The sequence below is a fragment of the Castanea sativa genome, chromosome 3, assembly GCF_040712315.1.
Source record: "Castanea sativa cultivar Marrone di Chiusa Pesio chromosome 3, ASM4071231v1".
Classification (NCBI taxonomy): domain Eukaryota; kingdom Viridiplantae; phylum Streptophyta; class Magnoliopsida; order Fagales; family Fagaceae; genus Castanea; species Castanea sativa.
In genome coordinates, this window is record NC_134015.1 from 54,885,999 (window position 1) to 54,905,991 (window position 19,993).

Sequence of the window (19,993 nt, forward strand, 5' to 3'; positions counted from 1 at the left end):
TCTGCCAAGGTTCCTCCTCCATTCTGGGGTGAAGCTGCTCTTCATGCTGTTCACACCATCAACCGCATTCTAAGCACTGTCATCCATAATCAAACTCCGTATGAGCGCCTCTTTGGGTCACCCCCTGACTATCATCACCTTCGCTCTTTTAGATCTTCTTGTTTCGTTCTTCTTCAGCCTCATGAGCACAACAAACTTGGGCCTCAATCTAGACTTTGCTGTTTCCTTAGTTATGGCGAAACACAAAAGGGGTATCGATGTTATGATTCTGTCTCTCATCGCCTTCGTGTTTCTCGTAATGCTGTCTTCTGGGAACACCGCTTGTTTGTTGAACTCTCTCATTTTCGTTCTTCCCTCACTACCTCATCTATACTTGCAGTCTTTCCAGAGGAGTCTCATGTTCCTTCTCCAAATCCTCTTGATCCTCCTTTGGACTTCTCTATTCAAACACCAGATCCTTTTAATGTCTATTCTGGATAGGTCGAAGATTAGCAGATTGATGACGAGCTACCCCAACTTGAGCCTGGGTCCCCCGCTCCTGCTCCGCCTGAAGATCCTCCACAAAACCTTCCACCTCCACAAGACATTCCACCTCGTCACTCAACCCGGGTAAGATCTATTCCTACACATTTACTTGATTATCATTGTTACACTGCACTTGCTACACTCCACGAGCCTCAAACCTATCGTAAGGCCTCCACTAACCCTTTATAGCAGATTGCAATGAAAGAGGAACTTGATGCATTAACCAAAAACCATACTTGAGACTTAGTTACTCTCCCTCCTAGACAGTCTGTGGTTGGTTGCAAGTGGATCTACAAGATTAAGACTCGTTCAGATGGGTCCATTGAGCGCTATAAGGCTCGTCTTGTTGCAAAAGGTTTTACACAGGAATATGGTTTAATCTATTAATAATGTGTGTTGGATTGGCTCGGATATCTTAAATTTGAAAATTTTGCCAACCTAAAATGGCAAAATCATCACAACCCAAGCTTTAAAAGAAATTAGAATCCAATCCAACTTATCTAATCCACAAAAATATCAACTCAAAAAATCGGGTTGGATTGAATTGGGTTAGATTTGTCAAGTTAGGGTGTTGAATGCACATTCCTAACTAGAGTGCACACAATTTGAGAGTTGAGACGCATCCTCGAGCGGGCCTTGGTTGCTAACGGAAATAATATGTGATAACATTAGCAATTCCTCTCATTGGTGATCCACCATTCTCCCATCCCATGTTTGTATTTTGTAAAGCTTTCTCCTTTAATAGTTTGTTAATGTACGCTTAGGATCAGGATCAGGCTCAAGCTCTTCATTGCATTTCACCTAACATAACACTCATGGCTTGCATGCAAGCCAAAATACCATTGAATGAGCTATTAAGCTCTCCATCTACTACCAAAAACTCGTAAGTTCACCAGCTACCAATTATATAATTTCCGACGGTTGTCAGTTGTGTATAGGTTTTTCAAGTCATTGAGGTGTTGGATATTGGTCCTTTTCTGATTTCTAATGAGAGCTTCTAATGCAATTGAGGGTCCCCTTTTGGAAACTTAATTAAATTAAAATGGTCGATGAATATTTATTATTTTTTGCTTTGACAATCACTATTGAATACATCGTGTCTCAACTCTCAACTCTCAACCATATACTTTTTCATCAACTTAAATATGTTGAGTCAACTCAATACAAGGAAATAATTGGTAACATTATTGAAAATTTCAAATATAGTTTAAATTACCAAGACCACACACACATTTTTCTTTATTATTTGTCATCCTTTCCCACTTAGCTTGCTTAAAGGAAATGTCAAAAGTCAAAAAGAAAAAAAGTTCAGATAAATTACATTTTAAAGTAGGTGATTTCAATTTTTTTACAAGTAAGTGATTTCAAATTAAATCTTATAATTTTAAGAATTTCAAATTTTAAGACTATTAATTATAAACTAAATTGTATAGTTTCCTTAATTGAGCGTACATTTTTTAATCCCTAATCAAACTCAACAAAACAAATTCTAAATCAAATTTGAAAAGTTTAAAATTTACATTGATGCAATCTTAAGAGTTCAAAGTTTTATTTGAAACTCGAAAAGCTAAAAGTTAAACTAAGGTATCGTTTAATTCAAAGAATTTAAATTTAAAATATGCCCACATTTTATTTGATTAGGAATAGGACATGATCCCACAAATATAGAGAAAGTCTATAAATAAAACATTTTTGGTCATTTTTTGCCATAATTTTAAGTAATAAAAGAAAAAAAAATATCCATCTCAAGATATAAACAATCACTCATGGCTATATATTGTTATAAATACACACAAAATACACTAAAATCATGATTTGAAGTTACGATTTTTAAGTGTACAAATGTGTAAAACAATGTATTTATAACAAACACTGCTCATGACTTGCGACCTCATTTTTGTTGTATTGGTCACTAAAAATAGCAATTTGACAATTTGGCATCATCCCCTCTTATCAAGTTGTAGCAAATGGTTTCTCTTTAGTTAAATTTGAAATCTTCCCATTGGCTGAAAAAATTTTACTCACTAGCCAATCACATTCTCTCGGTGACCTATTAAGATCCACCTCGGGTGACCTTATCATAGCTAAATAAGTTGGTCTGTTACAATTTACAAGTCACAACGTTGTTTTTTCTTTTTCTTTTTTTGGGTTAACTCAACGTTGATTTTTCACTAAAAGCAAAATGAAGCCTTTTCCATGGCTTCTGTTCTGTCTATGAAACCTCTGTAATTTGTCGTTCTCTTTTCTAACAATTCGCAAAACCTTTTCATCCAATTCTCAAAACCCTCTTTCCCTGACACAAATCCAAACAAAACCCAATTTTTTTCTCGGGAAAACTCGCAAGAAAATCACTTACTTTCCCTGAAAAGAAAGCTTCCTCATACCCCAATGGGAAAGGGATTGCTTGACCTTGAAAAGCACTTTGCTTTCTATGGTGCTTATCATAGCAACCAGATAAACATAGCCATCCATATGGTGTTTGTTTGGCCAATCTTTTTCACAGCTCTTCTTATGCTTTATTTCACTCCCTCTCTGTTCAACCTCCCCCACTTGGAGTTTTTTCTGTTTGGGAATCATTTTGTTCTGGTTCTGAATTTTGGGTTCTTGTTAGCTTTGATCTATGCTGTGTTTTACGTCTGTTTGGATGTGAAAGCTGGGTCCTTGGCTGCTCTACTCTGTGCTATTTGTTGGGTTGCTAGCAGTTTTATTGCAAGTAGACTCGGGTTTTCACTAGCTTGGAAGGTACAATTCTTAGTTTATTATTAGTTTAATAGTTTTTGTTCATAAATTTACTATGGCTTCCCTTTTGTATTTGAAATTGAAAGGGTATTTTGTTTATATGATTATTAATTGTTTTGTTATGGGAGAGTTAAGAGTTTGTTAATGCTTGGAGTCGTTGGGAATCATTTGTGGTTGCCACAGTAGATAGCTTACATGTGGTTTGGAATTTGGATAATCTATGGTGTTTTGCATAAGGGAATCCTTTTTGTTTTGGGATAATTTTTAGTAATTTTCAGGATTCTGAATGAAGAACATATTTATATCTTATAGCGCTAACATAAGAAGAACAAGACACTCCAAAATTCCTGAGTGACCTTGTAGAACAAAGACACGCCAGAGACACTCTACATGTGTGTCCTTACTGGGTCAAGAAGAAAAAATATAACTTTTTCTTATAAAAATTCCTTCGATTTTAGTTATGTTTTTAAAGATTCTGTTGGTTGTTATTTATTTTGAAAATTTAGAATAAACATAATATGTACATAACGATATATTGATTAATGTCATATAGGCCTAATTTTTCAAGAATTGTAGTGTCACCATGTCCCATGTAGTGTTGTGTCCATGTCCATGTCCATGCTTCTTAGGCACTAACTTGCTTGTTTAAATATTTTGCAATTGAGCCGGTGTTTCTGTCGTCATTTGGCCACTATGACAGTAAAAAACCTCTCTTTTGTTTCCCCTTACTGTGCTGAATTAGTATTCAGTCTTGTTTATTACTGAATTTCGTTGGGAATTAATAGAGTTTAAGGATCATTTTCATTTTCTGAAGGAATATGTGTTATCGGGTGAATGGTTTTTGGTTCCATGTTGTGCTAGGAATGTACTAACTATATTTTGATGAAAGAAAAAGCGATTTAGCCTCTTATTTTGTTTGTTGCTTCATTGTTTTCTTGGCAGCCTTATTCTATGCTGAGATGAATGATATTCTGTTCTACTGTCATATTCACATTAGACTCATAATCAAGATTATGTAATGCTTTTCTTTTTTTTTTTGATAAGTAACGAAAAAAATATATTAGAGAAGAACACAGCCCCGTACATAGGAAATGTACTAAAGAGGCAAAAACATCAAGAAATCAAATTACAATGATCAAGCAAAACAGGAAGGGAAAGACAAGAAAAGGATGGTAAAACTAACACCATTCAAGAAACGTCAAAAAGAAAAAAGACTTAAACTCAAGAATGGACTGTTCGCGACCCTCAAAGCTTCTAGAATTCCGTTCCCGCCAAATACACCACATCAAACAGTGCGGCACCATCCTCCAAATCACTATATTGTGATGACGCCTAAAATTGCAAGCCCAACAATCCAACAGATCCACTACCCTTTGCAGCATCACCCAACAAATATTAAACAAGCAAAAGACCATACTCCACATCTCATAAGCTATAGGACAGTGAAGAAGGAGATGATCTACAGATTCTCCACACCTTTTGCACATATAACACCACTCAAGAACAACAAAGTGCCTTTTCCGTAGATTATCAATAGTAAGAATCTTGCCTAGAGCAGCAGTCCAAGAGAAAAAAGCAACCCGGGGGGAACCTTTGATTGCCATATCATTTTCCAAGGGAAGGGAGTGGCAGCAGGGGGGGTGAAGGGAGTGATAATACCCACTCTCCACGAAACCACGCCTGCTGGCTAGCTTCCAACAAAACTTGTCAGAACCTACACCCCGCACCTTTGTAGAATAAATCAAAACCATACATGAATCCAATGATTGTGACTCTTGATCATTCACAAAACGGCGAAATTGTAGGTTCCAAAAAATTCTCCCATTTGCATAGCACATAACTTTAGAGACCGAAGCATCCCTTGTCCTACTAATATTGTATAAATCTGGAAACGCCTCCTTAAGAGGACTATCTCCACACCACACATCAACCCAAAACTTCACACGAGTACCATCACCCACATCATACCGAAGGAACTTGGAAAAATTCAGCCAACCACTTCTAATGGACATCCACATACAAACACCATAAGCCCCAAACACAGATTTTGTACACCAACCACCCCAGTCATTCCCATACTTCGCCCAATGACCCTTCTCCAAAGGGCATCATTCTCCACACCATAACGCCACAACCATTTGGCTAAAAGGGCAGAATTAAACCTTCTCAAGCACCGAATGCCTAGCCCTCCATTCTTCACTGGCCTACAGACCTTCGACCAATTTACTAAATGAAGTTTACGTTCGTCACCAATACCATTCCAAAGAAAATTTCTTTGTAATCCCTCCATCCGCTTGGCCACCTTAACTGGGATAGGAAGGAGAGAAAGAAAATAAGTAGGCAAGCTAAAGAGAGTACTCTTAATAAGGGTAACCTTACCCCCCTTAGATAAATACAATCTCTTCCATCCAGCTAGCCTTCGCTCCATCTTCTCCAAAATGAGATTCCAAACCGTCTTATCTTTAAAGGTAGCACCCAACGGAAGAGCAGTTCTGCTTTGCATTCTTGTTGCATATTATGATATAATTCCTTATTCTGTCTTTTCTTAGTTGTTTCTTTGGGGGATATATTGTCTTCCATTTTGTTTCCTCTTATTTTACAAGAATAGTTAAGGAGAAGAATTTTTATCAAGTGAGGATGGCTTGTCATGCACTATACATAATTTGTCAAAATAAGCCCATTCATAACTAGCAAAGAAATTTTTTAACTTAAAAAAAAAAATCAACTTTCTCATATACTTATTCTCAGGCATGCAGAATCAGGGTCCCACTTTGTGAATAGTAACGGGTCCTGCTTGAGGTTGTTTTACATTTTTTAAGCTATTGCCAGCTCAGTTGTAATGTACCTATATGAGGAAGGAACATAATCTCTGATTTTTACAAGGGACCCCATTCAAAAAAAAAATCACTGAAAGTTTTGAGTTTTCTGTAATAGGTTTTAATTGTTATATGAAAACATTGGAAGATGAATAAGTAAGAAATATGGGGTACTCATATTTAGATTTGTTGACTCCTTTGTCTTTATCTGTTTATTATCTGGCACAAGTGATTTAATGAGCTTAAGATGTAGCTATCTGAGGAAGGAGCATAATCTTTGCTTGTAACAAGGGGCCCAGTAGTTTTTTTTTTTTTTTTAAACAGAAATCTTTCTGTAATTGGTCTTTTTAATTGTTATATGAAAAAAAAAAATGCTAGATGAATAAGTAAAAATTGTGGGGGGTACTTCATATTTAGATTTATTGACTCCTTTCCAGCAAAAAAAAAAAGATTTATTGACTCCTCTGTCTTTATCTGTTTATTGATATATACTCATAATATAGAGTTTATAGCTCCAAAGACACCTCCTTGGAATCATCCCCTTCCATTTCCATCCGTTGACAGTGACACACTGCACTATTACAATATGGCTCCAGTACGCTTGTTCACAACATTAAAGGAACTCATAAGTGTATTGACAAATAAAAGCCTGTCACATTTTACATCTTGATGCAGTTTGGGAAGAAAACTAATACACTATGGGCTAGACAATATTAGGAATGCAAGCATTACAAGGTTAAAGCATTAGAAGTTTGTACTTGAATTAACGTTAAAGGTGCCCTTGGTCTCTGGTTTATTTAGGAGTGTGAAAGTGAATGATGTGTGAAACCCACCCAGCTATGCTTCTATGAGGGTGATTTCAGGAAAAGAGTGCATTGATGCTGAATGAAGCTCGTTTATGTTTGGACAATTAAGTCTTATAGGTTTAGTAGTGCTATAGTTCTAATGTCTTCAAATAAGAATAATGCTTGCAACTACAATTGGGCTACAAGTTGGTTGCCTGTGCTACTTTTCATTGGAGATTTTGTGGATGGCATAGGGGCATATATCAGTCCAATGTATGCAGGAGGAGAAGTTTTTTGCTTATAATACATTTGTTTCTCTGAAACAAAGCTGTTGCTCGCTTTAGCACCAATTTCCTGTACTTCCAAGTTTTTACTAATGCGCTTTTTTCTTCTTGATAGTATAAATTATGTTAGGGATTTTCATTTTATCTCATTTAATTTCAACCACTACCAAACTATTTCCAGGTTGTACTGGTGGCTCAGATATTATGTTGGACTGTACAGTTTATTGGCCATGGGATCTTTGAGGTAACTAATTTTTTGTTTGCGACATGGTTAACGACCTGTTAGACTCATTATACCTTAAACTCAATCATGTTCTGCAGGGACGAGCACCAGCTCTTTTGGATAACATTGTTCAAGCCTTTATAATGGCTCCCTTCTTTGTGCTGCTGGAGGTACATAATTTTATTTTAATTAGCAGGATTCCTTTACCATTTCAGACTATGCTTTATAACTGGTATTTTAAATTGCTTCAGGCTCTTCAGACCTTCTTCGGTTATGAGCCATACTCAGGTTTTCACGCAATAGTGCGAGCAAAGATAGAAGCTGAAATCAATGAATGGCAAGACCAGAAGCAGAAATTAATTTCTTAGTTTGTGCTGTCTGTCTTCATCAAGATCAGGTTTCACTATAGTTCCAGTGAATATAAATAAGCGAACTATAAATACTGTTATACTTCCATGTATATAATATCCACATTGTGATTTATTAGCATTAGATCAGATTACTTCATGATTTTATCTTTATGGAACAACTTCAGATTAAAGCTGAAGAAAGAATTCAAATTTATAGCTATTTTCTGAACATCCCAACATTTATCAATCTTCCTCCTTAACACCCATAGTATTAAGAAAGCAAGCAAAGTAGCCCCTCCAAAATCATGGTCCTTTATTATTTTGGTTTTAAATCACATGCGCCAGATTACTCCTTAGTTTAATACTACAAGCTTACCCTTTGCCCCCAAAATATAGTGCACTGTTCCATATTTCTCTTCTTTGCACAAGATAGTTAACAATTTTTTCTGTTTTAGCTTTCAGACGGTTAATAAACTGTCCAGCCCTTGCGTTACAATCCGATGCTAATTGCATGACAGAAGAACAGCTACTAGGGCATCTTAAGAACGTCTTGCTATGGTAAGCTTCAAGCCATGCACCATTGATAGTATTGTCATCATCCTGTACTTCACTGGATGACCTGGCACCAAACTGAATTTGTAGAACCTACACAAAATGGCCAGTGCCATCTTCATTTGGAGATATGCAGAGTCCTTCCCAAGGCATATCCTTGGCCCAGCCTGAAGGACACAGAAAACAAGAACCATGAAACACCTCAATGTCCGGAAAATTCCCAAACACAAAACCTTAGTAAATAAAGCTTCACGTACTTACCTGAAATGCAGTGAACTTGAATGGAGATGCATTTTGGAAGAATCCATCTTTGAGCCACCTCTCAGGTTTGAATGAAGCTGCATCAGGGCCCCAGTTGTATTCCATTCTACCCATTGAGTAGGGAACGTAAGTTACCATGCCTCCTGCTTTTACTTTGGTTCCATCCGGCAAGACATCATCTTTCAAAATGCCCTTGGGGTCCTATAAACAGAAAATGTTCATTCATTGAGTATGCTCTTGAAAGGAGCTTAGAGAAGTATAATTTATCTGAAAAGCTTGTCAATCTGCTTCATCCATGGAAGAAAGTTGTAGTCCAGTTTAGAACATGAAATTCTAGGTATTCCATACTCCATAGCCTACATGCTTTGGTACCATAATGCAGCTTTGTCCATTCTGCCCTCAGGGAAGAGCTATGAATTAGACCATTTGGAGTAGCTATAGGTGGACATCAAACTGATTTTCCTTTGGATTTGCTTCTCACTCTTCAGCACACTCCAATCATTTTAACATGCAGAAGAGTTACTGAACAGGAGAAGCAATGTCCCATTCAAGTCATCTGTTATGTCAACTATTCTTGTTTTATCGATAAAAGATGGGGAATTTAAACTGATTTACTTTCCCCATAGGGTTTCATAGCATGCACCAATTGAATGGAAAAAAAGAGGCCAAACCTGAGGGACTGCTGGGTACAAACGAAGTGTCTCTGTGATCACTGCATGCAAATAATATAACCTCCCCAGAGAATCATAATTCAAGAGTCCTGCAAATTGTGTTACTCTTTGATTGAATGATTCAGAGTCCTCAGTGTCACACTGAACCAATGATACATTCTCTTCTTTTGCTTGTTCTTTTTCTAGAGTTTTGAGCTCCAAGTAAAGCTTCTCAGCTACATCAGCATGGGTCATTATCATGTATGTAGCCCATGAGAGAGTAGTTGCTGTTGTGTCACGGCCAGCAATCACAAAATTCAGGACAACATCTCTGAGATTCTTGTCTGTCGAATTGCTTTCCATGTCTTCACTTAATTCAATAAATCTTGACAATATATCATGCTTTATCTGAAATTTTTATGGTGAAACAAAATTTCTTAATAGTGAATTTGTACCTTTCAGTAATGCTAGAGAAACAAGCTTTAGAAAAAACATAAAGAGTTTCTATCATGTTACCATGTTTTTTCTGCCACTCTCTCGAGCTTCTACTATTTCTGCTTTCCTTCTCCGAATAACTGAGTAGGTGAAGTCATCAATGATTTTAATGCACTTATCAAGCAAAGCTTCTCTGCCCACATTTAGAAATTTCTTTATTTTCCACAGCGGATCAATGAACCTAAGTGTCACAATGATGTTTGCATTGTCAAAAGACTGAGCAAAGTGATTATCTGGTAGATTAGGAGCCAAAGTCCCAATTTCCACGCCAAATCCCACCTTACATATAGAGTCCAAAGTCATCCTCATCAACAAATCCTAGAAAAGAAATTTTTTATACTTATTAAGACATGGAAGTAGTAAAGAGAAGAGCTTTTGAAAATAAGAATTTTAAGTCATTCCATTATGTTTTTGCAGTAAGCAGAATTTCTTTCCATGGTGCCTTGACTACCCTCTAACTTCTATGATTATCCAGCATTTAGGAATTCAAACAGGTTTTGAAGTGACCTGCATGTCTACTTCTTGGTTGTGGAAAGAAGCCTCACTTAGAATGGCAGACAGCTTCAGACTATATTCTCTGAACACTGTAGTGCTGAAATCTCTTAAGTTCTTGGAAGCAAACTCAAAGCTTGCAGTCTTCCTTTGTTTCCTCCAAAGCTCACCATCTGCATTGAAAATCCCATCTCCAAGCAGCACTTCCATGTACGAATGATACACTTCACCCTTCAGTCAAAATTACACACATATCAAAGGCATAAAAAATTAAAGAAAATAAACAGAAAGCATGTAGTTTAAGCTTTGCATTTAACCAGAGACAGTGTTCCATGATGTTGATGCATATTACCTGATAGACCTATTTGTGTCTTGAAGTTAACTGCACATGCAGTTAATTGATAAGCATTGCAACAATAACAACCAAGCTCTAGTACCCATTTGGCATGCGCTGTGGGAAGTAGTGCTTAAACGGTAGAGTTTTTGTGATATGGTGCTTTAACTTCAACTTAGTAGTGCTTTGACTATTTGGCAAATTACAATGAATATTGCTTCAAAGTTCTGGATTTATAAAGCATGAACAATAAATCATAGAGTTTTTTCCTAAAATTTCCAAGTTTTCAGCTTCAAGTGCCTTGTAGCACAAAAACAGCTTTTTATGGCTCAGTTAAACATAGAGCCGAACAGACTCAAATAGTCACAAAATTGAGGTTAGCTATGGATCTTCAACAAACTAGTTAGTTAAAGCAGTGCGTAATATATATCTCCTACCATTCCACAATTGTAAAAGCAAATAACTACATCAATAACAACGACATTTTGAATGAATATCATTATCATTTACCTTTGGATAATTGGCAAAGTTGGTCTTAAGGACATGTTCTACATTAGCAGGATCTGCAATGTAAGTATATGTTGTGAATGGCATTGGGACCACGACTGTTTTTGATTCAGACAGGTACTCGACAAGCCAATCGTGCATTCTGTCAAAGTTAATGAGCTGTTCTATTGCTGCCCCCACGAGTGGCCATGTTTTGGGGCCTTTCTTGTACCTTTGGGTCAATCTATGGATAAAAATCCATGCCAAAACCATGCAAGCTATCATCCACAATTCCATGCTTTATCTACCTGTGGAAGCAACAAATTAATGACAGATTCTTTTTCTTCTCCAATTTCAAATGAAAATTGAAGGCTAATAAAGAGCATCTATCTATGTTTGACAAAGAGAGCTTAGATGGGGTTGTTCTTTATAATGACTATGGTATAGGGAGTGGTTAAAATGTGGGTAAGCAGTGTGACTTATAATTAGCAATGAGATAGCTATACTTTGTCAACAATCTTTTTACACTTTAGGGTGATTGAAGATAAAAAAACGTTTCACCCTCTTTGTGCTCTTGACCTAACTTTCCCCAATTGTAAATATTGAAGTATGCAGTTGGAGCAAGTGAACAACACAGTAATTTCACATGAATTCAGGTAACAAAAGGGGTCCATGAGACCCATCACTTAGTCAATAAGATAGCTATGGTTTTTGAAACAAATGAAAATAAAGATTAGAGAAAGAGTGTTTCATTAAATTGAGCAGAGACTAAAACTAATTCATATAGAATTCATTCTTGCTGATGCAAGTGCATTGATTTATTATTATGATAATCTATTAGGGTCCGAAATGTCTTCATCAATCCCAACGGCATTCCAACCCCATGCACGCGTGCACCGAAGTACTAGGCTCATCATCCAACTAGCTTTCCATGTACTCAAGCAATCGAGAACAATATATATATATATATATATATATATATATATATGTGTGTATATATATATATATGTATATATAATACGGAATCTGAAAAATTATTAAATAACTCACAGATTAGGTATGTGAAGAATGAACGATGCACTGACACACTATTCAAAAACAAAAATGAATATGTAACAAACACAAGCCTAAGCCCAACTTAATATCCAACCCATTAGTATATAAACTTATATATTGTCTTTTTCATTTTCTATGTGGGATCTAAGAATTTTCACCACTTTAATACCATATTCAAGTAGACACATTAAAAGTCAATTTTTTATTCACTCCATAATATTTTTCTAGCTAACAGCCTGGCTAAACTTTTGTCTATATGTGAGTCAAATTAAAATAATTCCAAGCAATAGTCAAAGCAATAAATCATGCAAATACACACCAACTTCGTGGAGGGAAAACAAAAACACAAGGTAAATTTGATCAATATATTAGAATAAAATAAATATAACAACACTCAAAATATATGTCCAAAACTTTAGTTCACAATAAATTGCAAAAATGCAAAAATATTATATTTATGAAATAATACAATCTTACTATAAAAAACCAGTTGAACCAGCAAGGCACCAAGATCTCTCCTATAGACATTTCAACCTTTTTTTTTTTTTTTTTTGTAGTCATAGCACTCAAAATCCTTCTTTAAAAAAAATTTTTAAAAAAAAAGTCTTACTATTCAAAAAAAAAAAGTCTCCTTTCTTTTTCAATTTTTTTTTTCTCACACGCCACAATGTATTTGTGGAATTCCATCTAACTTTTGCACAGCTTGCACTGAAAAGCATGAAATTCAACCCATACACACTTTCATATATGTAATATGTGTATAACAAATCATCTTTTAAAGGTTTTCTTAATGGGTAAGGCATCCGTTTAATTCTTCAGTGCATTTGATGGGTACTGACTACTGAATCAAAATGACCATTTTAATTCGAACTAGTGCCTGTGTCACTTTCAATACATAAAGCATTATAGGTAAGTTGAACTCTTCATACTTCATATAGGAGGAATAGAAAACATATAGTAACGTGACTCTGACATATCACTAATACAATGTAGATTTAGTTCATTTATAGAGTATATGACGTATATCTAATATATGTAAACACGCTCTCACATAGGAATCGGTGCAGTTACATAGGGGTAGGTAACCCTACGCGCGAGTAGTGTACTCGCGTGATTACATGGTGCAGTTACATAGGGGTAGGTAACCCTACGCGCGAGTAGTGTACTCGCGTGATTACATGTACCGGATGCACGATAACATAAATTAAATTGTGGGCTGCATCTCTAGGTGTGGTACACCTCATGACTTCCACACGGTTTTTTTGACCATCCTTGTCATGGCTGCGGTTATCTTTATGGATAAGTAACAACTTTATAGCTCAAGGACCAAAATAATTGAGGAAGTTGTTTGAAAATATCCCATAAATTTGTCAAAGTATTCGGTGGCAATCCATGTCTTAAATAACAATAAAATGGATGGTTGTCTATATGCACAAGGAAACTGTTGGCTTTGTGAGTTGTGGTTGGTTCTATAGCATTGTTTCCACGAAATGCTTGCATTACATGACGATAGTATACAGGAGATGTTTGGTAAATTACAATGACAAATACTCAATCGGTATAAATAAATAAAATGATTTCTTAATTAGTCCCTTTCTATTTCCAAATTAGTGCGTACATCTTTCCATAACACAGTTATAAATGGAATAGCTTAGTTGTAATTTTGAAATAATTTTATAATTGGTTTAGAAGTTAGAACCATATTCAATCAATGTTATGAAATGACATTATTTTGAATTGACAAAATCTAATAAACAATGTGCAATGAAGACCGCAATTTGAGGGGTTCATACTATTTATAAACAGAGTTTGATATTATTATGAGCCATTTGATCTTGAGAATCACTTAAATCCATTTAAAATTTCATGTAAAACAAAATTCTCTCAATAAACAATCTTAAATAGTTGATGCCAATTGTTATATGAAACCAGGCCAATTTTTATTTCTTTTAGCGTTCAAAGCCACGCATATCATACACTGGATTCAGAAACATGGGTTGGCTAAAGATGCTAGCCTGATTCAATTGGAACTTCCCTGAATCCAAATATTGTTGGTACTGTATTTCTCCTTGCTGGGGTCTCTCAGCATTGTCAGTCCCAGTATTGCCAATGAAGTTTTGGAAATCAAAGTTTGAATTGTGTGAATTGTCACATAAAAGTTGGGAAATTGGGCCCAAGTATTCCAAATCCAATAGATGAGTCAGTGAGCAGGGTCTTGGGAATTTTGACACATTTTGATCAATAGCATCATTTGGCAATGTTACATCAATTGGAGCAGGCAGTGATTCTTCCACTTTTGGGTCCAAAACTTTGGCCATATGCCTCTTCTTATAGATCCTACAAAGGACCCAATCATCCAACTGAAATGAAAAAAAAAACAACACAAACACAAACACAAGCAAAATGATCATCAATTAGCCAAAAGAAACATGACCAAAATTCTTGAAAATGTAACATTAGCAACAAAGAGGCTTACTCTCATGGATCCCAAAAGCTTCTTGGGTTGTTTTCGCGAATCGGTTAAGCGATATTCATGCATAATCCAATCAGTCTTTATACCCTTTGGTGGTCTACCCTTGTAGAACACAAGAGCTTTCTTCACCCCAACATACTTAGCACCACTATAGATAGCCTTATCTGTGCCTGTGGCTTTCCAATATCCAGACACAGTTGCTCTATTTGGCCTCACCCCATTTGGGTATTTCCTATCACGAGGAGTGAAGAAGTACCATTCATTCTCTCCAAATTCTGCTTTTTCTACACAACACAAAAGAGTACACAAAATCAATTTCAAACCTTTAAAACACTAATACATAAATAAGCAATTAATCAATCATATATGTGAAAGCTAAAGGTTTTTTTTGTCACACAAAGTTGTGACATGTTTTAAAATACTAACCGGGCAATTGCCATGGATCAAATTTGTAAATATCAACCTCAGGGATTATTGATACAGGGCATGGTTTTGAGGTTGCTTGGTTTCGAAGGTAATATATGATCAATTCCTCATCAGTTGGGTGGAACCTAAAACCAGGAGGAAGGTCAGATCTAGCTCTGCCCTCCATTAATCTATTCAAAGTGTTCCAAAACTTTGGAACAGTGTTTTTTTTTTTTTTGGGATTTCTTGGACTACAAGGATAAGAAGGAAGCAAGAGAAAAAGGGTATTGAAAGAAATGTAGGAGTGTTTGAAATGTTTAACCAGAGAGGGCTAGCCCTTTTATGGTTGAGTTTTTTTTGTCGTTTTATGCTAGTCCAAGGCTTTGATTGGTTGTTTCTTTGACTCTCATACCTCGTATTTTTTTTAAAAAAAATTGCAGCAATACTCGCACGAGTACGCAAAGTGCTTTATTATAATCTTAGTTTTTGTCCTTAGTGTTTTATGGCATCCCTATCCGGATTGGGGTTTATTCAATGGAATCTTATTGTGATGCTTTGTTAGCTTGCATTCTACTTGAGTCTTATCTTTGATCTTTCACACATCATGATTCATGTCATGATGTGTGAAATATCAAAGGTATCATAAAACTTTAAAGATGAAAAAGGTAGCTTTAATAAGATGGTGTCATGGTGTGAAAAGCTTTTGGAATTATATATATTTTTTTCTAGTTTTTTGTGTATATTAACTTATCTATGTACTATTAATCTAACCCGTTATTTACAATGTGAAACAAGAAATAAAAATGCATTGAAACTTGTGGGTTTGTTTAAGTTTTCTTGTCTTTATTTATTTATTTATTTTTTAAAGGATCAGAATTAACAAAGTATATGAAAGTTGGTGGGAAATTCAATTATTTGCCACTTAAAAAATTATGAGAAGGGTATGGGGCATGGCTAGTTCTAATGTTTTTGCCGTGGGTATGTTGTAAAATGATTAATTAAATATATTAACATCAATATAATCACTACAAAATGCCATGTGCGGTTTTTAAATCTTATAAAGTCCTGATTGCAAATATGGAGCTAAATATATCAAGTTATATTGAATTATACCATGTGTTGTGCTTAGATAATTGGACATATGCAATTTGCCATAGTGTAATGTAATAAGTAATAAGTAATAATATAATACCATTATTGGGTATCTAAAAAGGATTATGCATAATCCATTTTTAAGTATCTCTCTTGTTGAATGAAATTTTTTTTATTCAAACAGAAGGTAATACATTTACCTAGTAACTTACATATTAAATCTTGTTTGCATAGGATTGACAAATGGCATACATATACGAGCTGGTATCTCTTGCATCAGATGCATGAGACCAGCCTCTCGCAAGTAGGTGGGCCCCACACGTGTAGAACTCACCTGTCTGTGAGAGGTAGGTCTCATGCGCCTAACATATGAGAGATTTTTCATACGTATACATGACGTGTGAGGCCCACTGCTTGTAAGAGGTTAGGGTCCACCTATCTGTGAGAGGCTGGTCTCATGCGCCTAACATATGAGAGATTTTTCCTATGTATACATGACGTGTGGGGCCCACCTACTTGTAAGAGGTAGATCTCATGCGCTTTTTCTTAAGTATACATGACATATAAAAAAAAAGATTGTATGTTGTTTTGTTATGCTTTAGGCTATGTTTTAACTATCAAATATATATAAAATACTAAAAGAAAAAGACTACATAATAGAATATAAATTTGAACAAAAAAAAGATGGGTGCAAGTAAGCCTAAATGGATTATAAGAGGATAAGTAAGATTATGGGTTCCATTCTTTTTAATTTAATAATAATAAAGTTCCCTAGACCTACTTTGTAATTATCCACTAAATCAACTAATTTATTTGTAAATATATAACTATTCTTAGACTTTGGAGTTTGGAGTATATAATACTCAATAGGATTAGGATGACATAATGTTACAAGTAACTTCATCAATGAGAATAACTCAACTCATATAATGCTTCAAACAAAGCAAAGTTATTAAAATACATAAATTGTCACAATTTTTATCACAATTATCTTACGTGTAAGACTGTAATTGACAATCTGTTACTTTCACATAAATTCACTACTTTTTTCCACCATTTACAGTCTACCACTTGGACGGTTATAGCACAAATTGTATCATTTTATACGGTCATCCCAAATAAAATAAAAAAGTGAACAAATTGATTGGGCAAAGAGAGAGTGTTGTATTATTGGTACTCTTAAGGTTTGAGAAAAAGCCATGAATGATATTCGAGTCTGCTTAAGTGTCTCAATCATGGCCACTTAAAAAAATGACGCGTGTACTGCCAAAAAGAGTAGGGTAGGATAAGATTAAAGGGGAAAAAAAAAAATTATGGAGGTGTGAAATGTTCGTGGTTCTTATCTTGCCACGTCACTACTGTGCTCTTATTGGAGCAGATCAGCCCCATTGATTTTGACAACATTAAAAAATAAAAATAAAACTAAAAATATTTTTGGTGAGCTCATGTTTTGGTCGTGTCCTTTGGATCAAGATCAAAGTTCCCACGTGGCATCGTTGAATTTGACTTTAACTATGTTTAGGTTTTCAATGGTGAAGAATAACCTAAAAAAAAAAAAAAACATTGGTGAAGAATAGGAATATTCTATGAATCTCAGCCGTTAATTCAAACTTCTCAGGCTCTCTTTTCATTAGCATGCGTAGACCCAAAAAAAAAAAAAAAAAAGTTTATCCCCCTTTCTTATTTATACCTTTCACAGTTTGACACATCTTAAACGCACGATAAACTGATAATTGGATTACTTTTTATGAAGTATTGGTGGTTTAGTGGTGGATCCACGCGTAAATAATACAATCCTATAACGTATAAGTACAAAGAATCAAGTCATAGTGCTCATTTGGATTACTCTTTTCATTTTATTTACAATACTTTTGACAAAAAATTTATAGCAATAAGTTAAATAAGTTGTTCACAAACAGACACTTAAACGCATGATTGGACTAAGTGTTAGTGGTGGACTAATATGTAAGTAATGAAATATATACAAAAGTGTGTATCCATAAAAGAGTCGTGTGTGCGGCAGGGTAGTGGTCAAGCTCTTGGTTTGTCTATCTCTATCTCCAGCTTGGCTTGTGCGTAGGTAGATCTGATTGCCAAGATGGATGCCTTTAATTTTGGCTAAAAAATTATAGTGGAGAGTATTATGTCAATTAGCACGTGTTAAGTGGTGATTTGATTATTCTAATACATTCAATAAATAACAATAATGGGCTCGTGTTAAAGTCATGTAACAAAATTACAAGTTAACACATATATAAAATGTGGTAAAGCGGTCTTATAAAAATTGCGGCTGGTTGGACCTAGTTTTTTTTTTTTTTTTTTTTGACAGACTGGTTGGACCTAGGGTGACAATTCGTGTTTGCGTGTCAGGTTCTGTCGTGTCAAGTTATGAGTATTCGACTACATAGATCAACACTAACCCGACATGTTTATTAAACAGGTCAAGATTTCTCAACTCTAACACGACCTATTTATTAAACGGGTCAGTTGTGTCGACCTGTTTATCAGCTTTTATCAAAATAAAAAATAATAATTAATGAAAAAACAAGCAAATAAATATTTTTAATATAAAATTTAGAACTAACGAGTAACTGTTTCACAAATAATCATTCAAAATTAAAGCATATCCCAATATCACAAATAATCAATCACAATATGTCAAAGAAAATAAATCACAACAATTAATAAGTTTATATACCAAGAGTTTGAAGGGTATATTGGTAAAATATCATTTAATAAACGGGTCAAACGGGTTCTATGTGTTCAACACTAACCCAACTCATTTATTAAACGGGTTAGCCGTGTCAACCCGAATATGACACGAACTCGTTAAGCCTCAACCCATACCCTGCTAATTTCATGTCGTGTCATATCAGGTTCGCAGGTCGTGTCAAATTTTGCCACCCCTAGTTGGACCTAGTTTATTTTGTCTTAAGACAAATTATTTTAAATTATAATTATGTTGTAATAGATTATACCCAATCAAATAGTCAATAAAAAGCTTTACTTAGGGCATGTTTGGTAAACTATAATAGACGTTGTAATATAATAGCTATTCTTATGGTTTAGTTATTCTTTAGTTTGGTTATATTTTTATTGCAATGAATAGTTATTCCTTATGAATTCTTCAAAATGAGGAATAAATATTGCTCTTTAAAATGTTGTATTAGTTATTCCTTAGTAAGCGCAATAATTTCATAACTTATTATATTTCCAAATAAACAAACTTTCCATATACATCTAACAATTAAAAAATAAAAAAATAACAACTTTTAAGGAGATATAATTGTATGAGTAAAATATTTTTTAAAATAAATAGTTTGTTTCATTCTAATGTTATAACTCACAACCAAACTAAAGAATAGATTTAATTATTACATTACATCATATTTTATTACTAATAATAAAAATTACAATTTATGTCGTAATCATCGTTCAGTATACCAAACTTACTCTTAATGATTAAAGTCACTAAGCACATTCAAGTGCTGCCATTGGTTTACGTAGACACGGTAAACAATTCATTGAACTTTGTAACAGGTCTTTCTCGGTTACATCCTTTATAGATTTTCTTTTTTTAATATATATAATTGGTTGTTCTTGTTCCACGTGAGAATGATTTGGAATTTAGGTTTACAATGTAAAATATTTTCTACATTTATTTATTTTTATATTCAATAAAATAAAAATTATTAATTAAAAGCAAAATATTTATTGATCAAACAGGAGAAGATGCAAAAATGGTGAATTTTTAAATAAAAATATGTGCTCTCTCTCCCGTTATCGAATGATTGTTCAATATTCTCATTATATGGTGATATGATATTCTCCATTTCCACATGAATAGTAAGTTTTGCTAATTTAAAAAATAATATGATCTTATCATTCATATAAATGTAGGGAGTACCACATTGTTATATTCCAAAAATATTGAATAATTGAATTACTTTTCATTAAATATTAATAGTGAATTAA

General features: G+C 34.6%; 3 protein-coding genes across 3 annotated transcripts; 1 reads left to right on the forward strand and 2 right to left on the reverse strand.

Annotated features, from left to right (window-relative positions):
• Nucleotides 1-2,643: 2,643 nt before the first annotated feature.
• Nucleotides 2,644-7,953, forward strand: LOC142627486 (2-hydroxy-palmitic acid dioxygenase mpo1-like). Its single transcript, XM_075801362.1, has 4 exons — nt 2,644-3,267; nt 7,331-7,393; nt 7,471-7,542; nt 7,624-7,953. The coding sequence occupies exons 1-4, from the start codon at nt 2,914-2,916 to the stop codon at nt 7,738-7,740; spliced, it is 606 nt and encodes a 201-aa protein (XP_075657477.1). The 5' UTR covers nt 2,644-2,913; the 3' UTR covers nt 7,741-7,953.
• A 58-nt stretch (nt 7,954-8,011) lies between these two features.
• LOC142627484 (cytochrome P450 704B1) lies at nt 8,012-11,434 on the reverse strand. The gene is made up of 6 exons (XM_075801360.1): nt 11,017-11,434; nt 10,188-10,403; nt 9,702-9,998; nt 9,207-9,593; nt 8,536-8,736; nt 8,012-8,441 (listed from the first exon to the last, which is right to left on the reverse strand). The coding sequence occupies exons 1-6, from the start codon at nt 11,287-11,289 to the stop codon at nt 8,262-8,264; spliced, it is 1,554 nt and encodes a 517-aa protein (XP_075657475.1). The 5' UTR covers nt 11,290-11,434; the 3' UTR covers nt 8,012-8,261.
• A 2,529-nt stretch (nt 11,435-13,963) lies between these two features.
• LOC142627485 (NAC domain-containing protein 1) lies at nt 13,964-15,242 on the reverse strand. Its single transcript, XM_075801361.1, has 3 exons — nt 14,948-15,242; nt 14,525-14,805; nt 13,964-14,408 (listed from the first exon to the last, which is right to left on the reverse strand). Exons 1-3 carry the CDS (start codon nt 15,111-15,113, stop codon nt 13,998-14,000), a joined length of 858 nt encoding a protein of 285 aa, XP_075657476.1. The 5' UTR covers nt 15,114-15,242; the 3' UTR covers nt 13,964-13,997.
• Nucleotides 15,243-19,993: the final 4,751 nt, after the last annotated feature.

Coding starts and splice junctions, on each gene's coding strand:
- LOC142627484 (XM_075801360.1), bottom strand. CDS start 11,289: ATGGAATTGTGGATGATAGCTTGCATGGTTTTGGCATGGATTTTTATC. Junction 9,594..9,701: donor AGAGTGGCAGAAAAAACATG/GTAACATGATAG, acceptor TAAAAATTTCAG/ATAAAGCATGATATATTGTC. Junction 8,442..8,535: donor TCAAGTTCACTGCATTTCAG/GTAAGTACGTGA, acceptor TGTGTCCTTCAG/GCTGGGCCAAGGATATGCCT.
- LOC142627485 (XM_075801361.1), bottom strand. CDS start 15,113: ATGGAGGGCAGAGCTAGATCTGACCTTCCTCCTGGTTTTAGGTTCCAC. Junction 14,806..14,947: donor TGATCCATGGCAATTGCCCG/GTTAGTATTTTA, acceptor TGTGTTGTGTAG/AAAAAGCAGAATTTGGAGAG. Junction 14,409..14,524: donor AGCTTTTGGGATCCATGAGA/GTAAGCCTCTTT, acceptor TTTTCATTTCAG/TTGGATGATTGGGTCCTTTG.
- LOC142627486 (XM_075801362.1), top strand. CDS start 2,914: ATGGGAAAGGGATTGCTTGACCTTGAAAAGCACTTTGCTTTCTATGGT. Junction 7,394..7,470: donor TTGGCCATGGGATCTTTGAG/GTAACTAATTTT, acceptor CATGTTCTGCAG/GGACGAGCACCAGCTCTTTT. Junction 7,543..7,623: donor CCTTCTTTGTGCTGCTGGAG/GTACATAATTTT, acceptor AAATTGCTTCAG/GCTCTTCAGACCTTCTTCGG.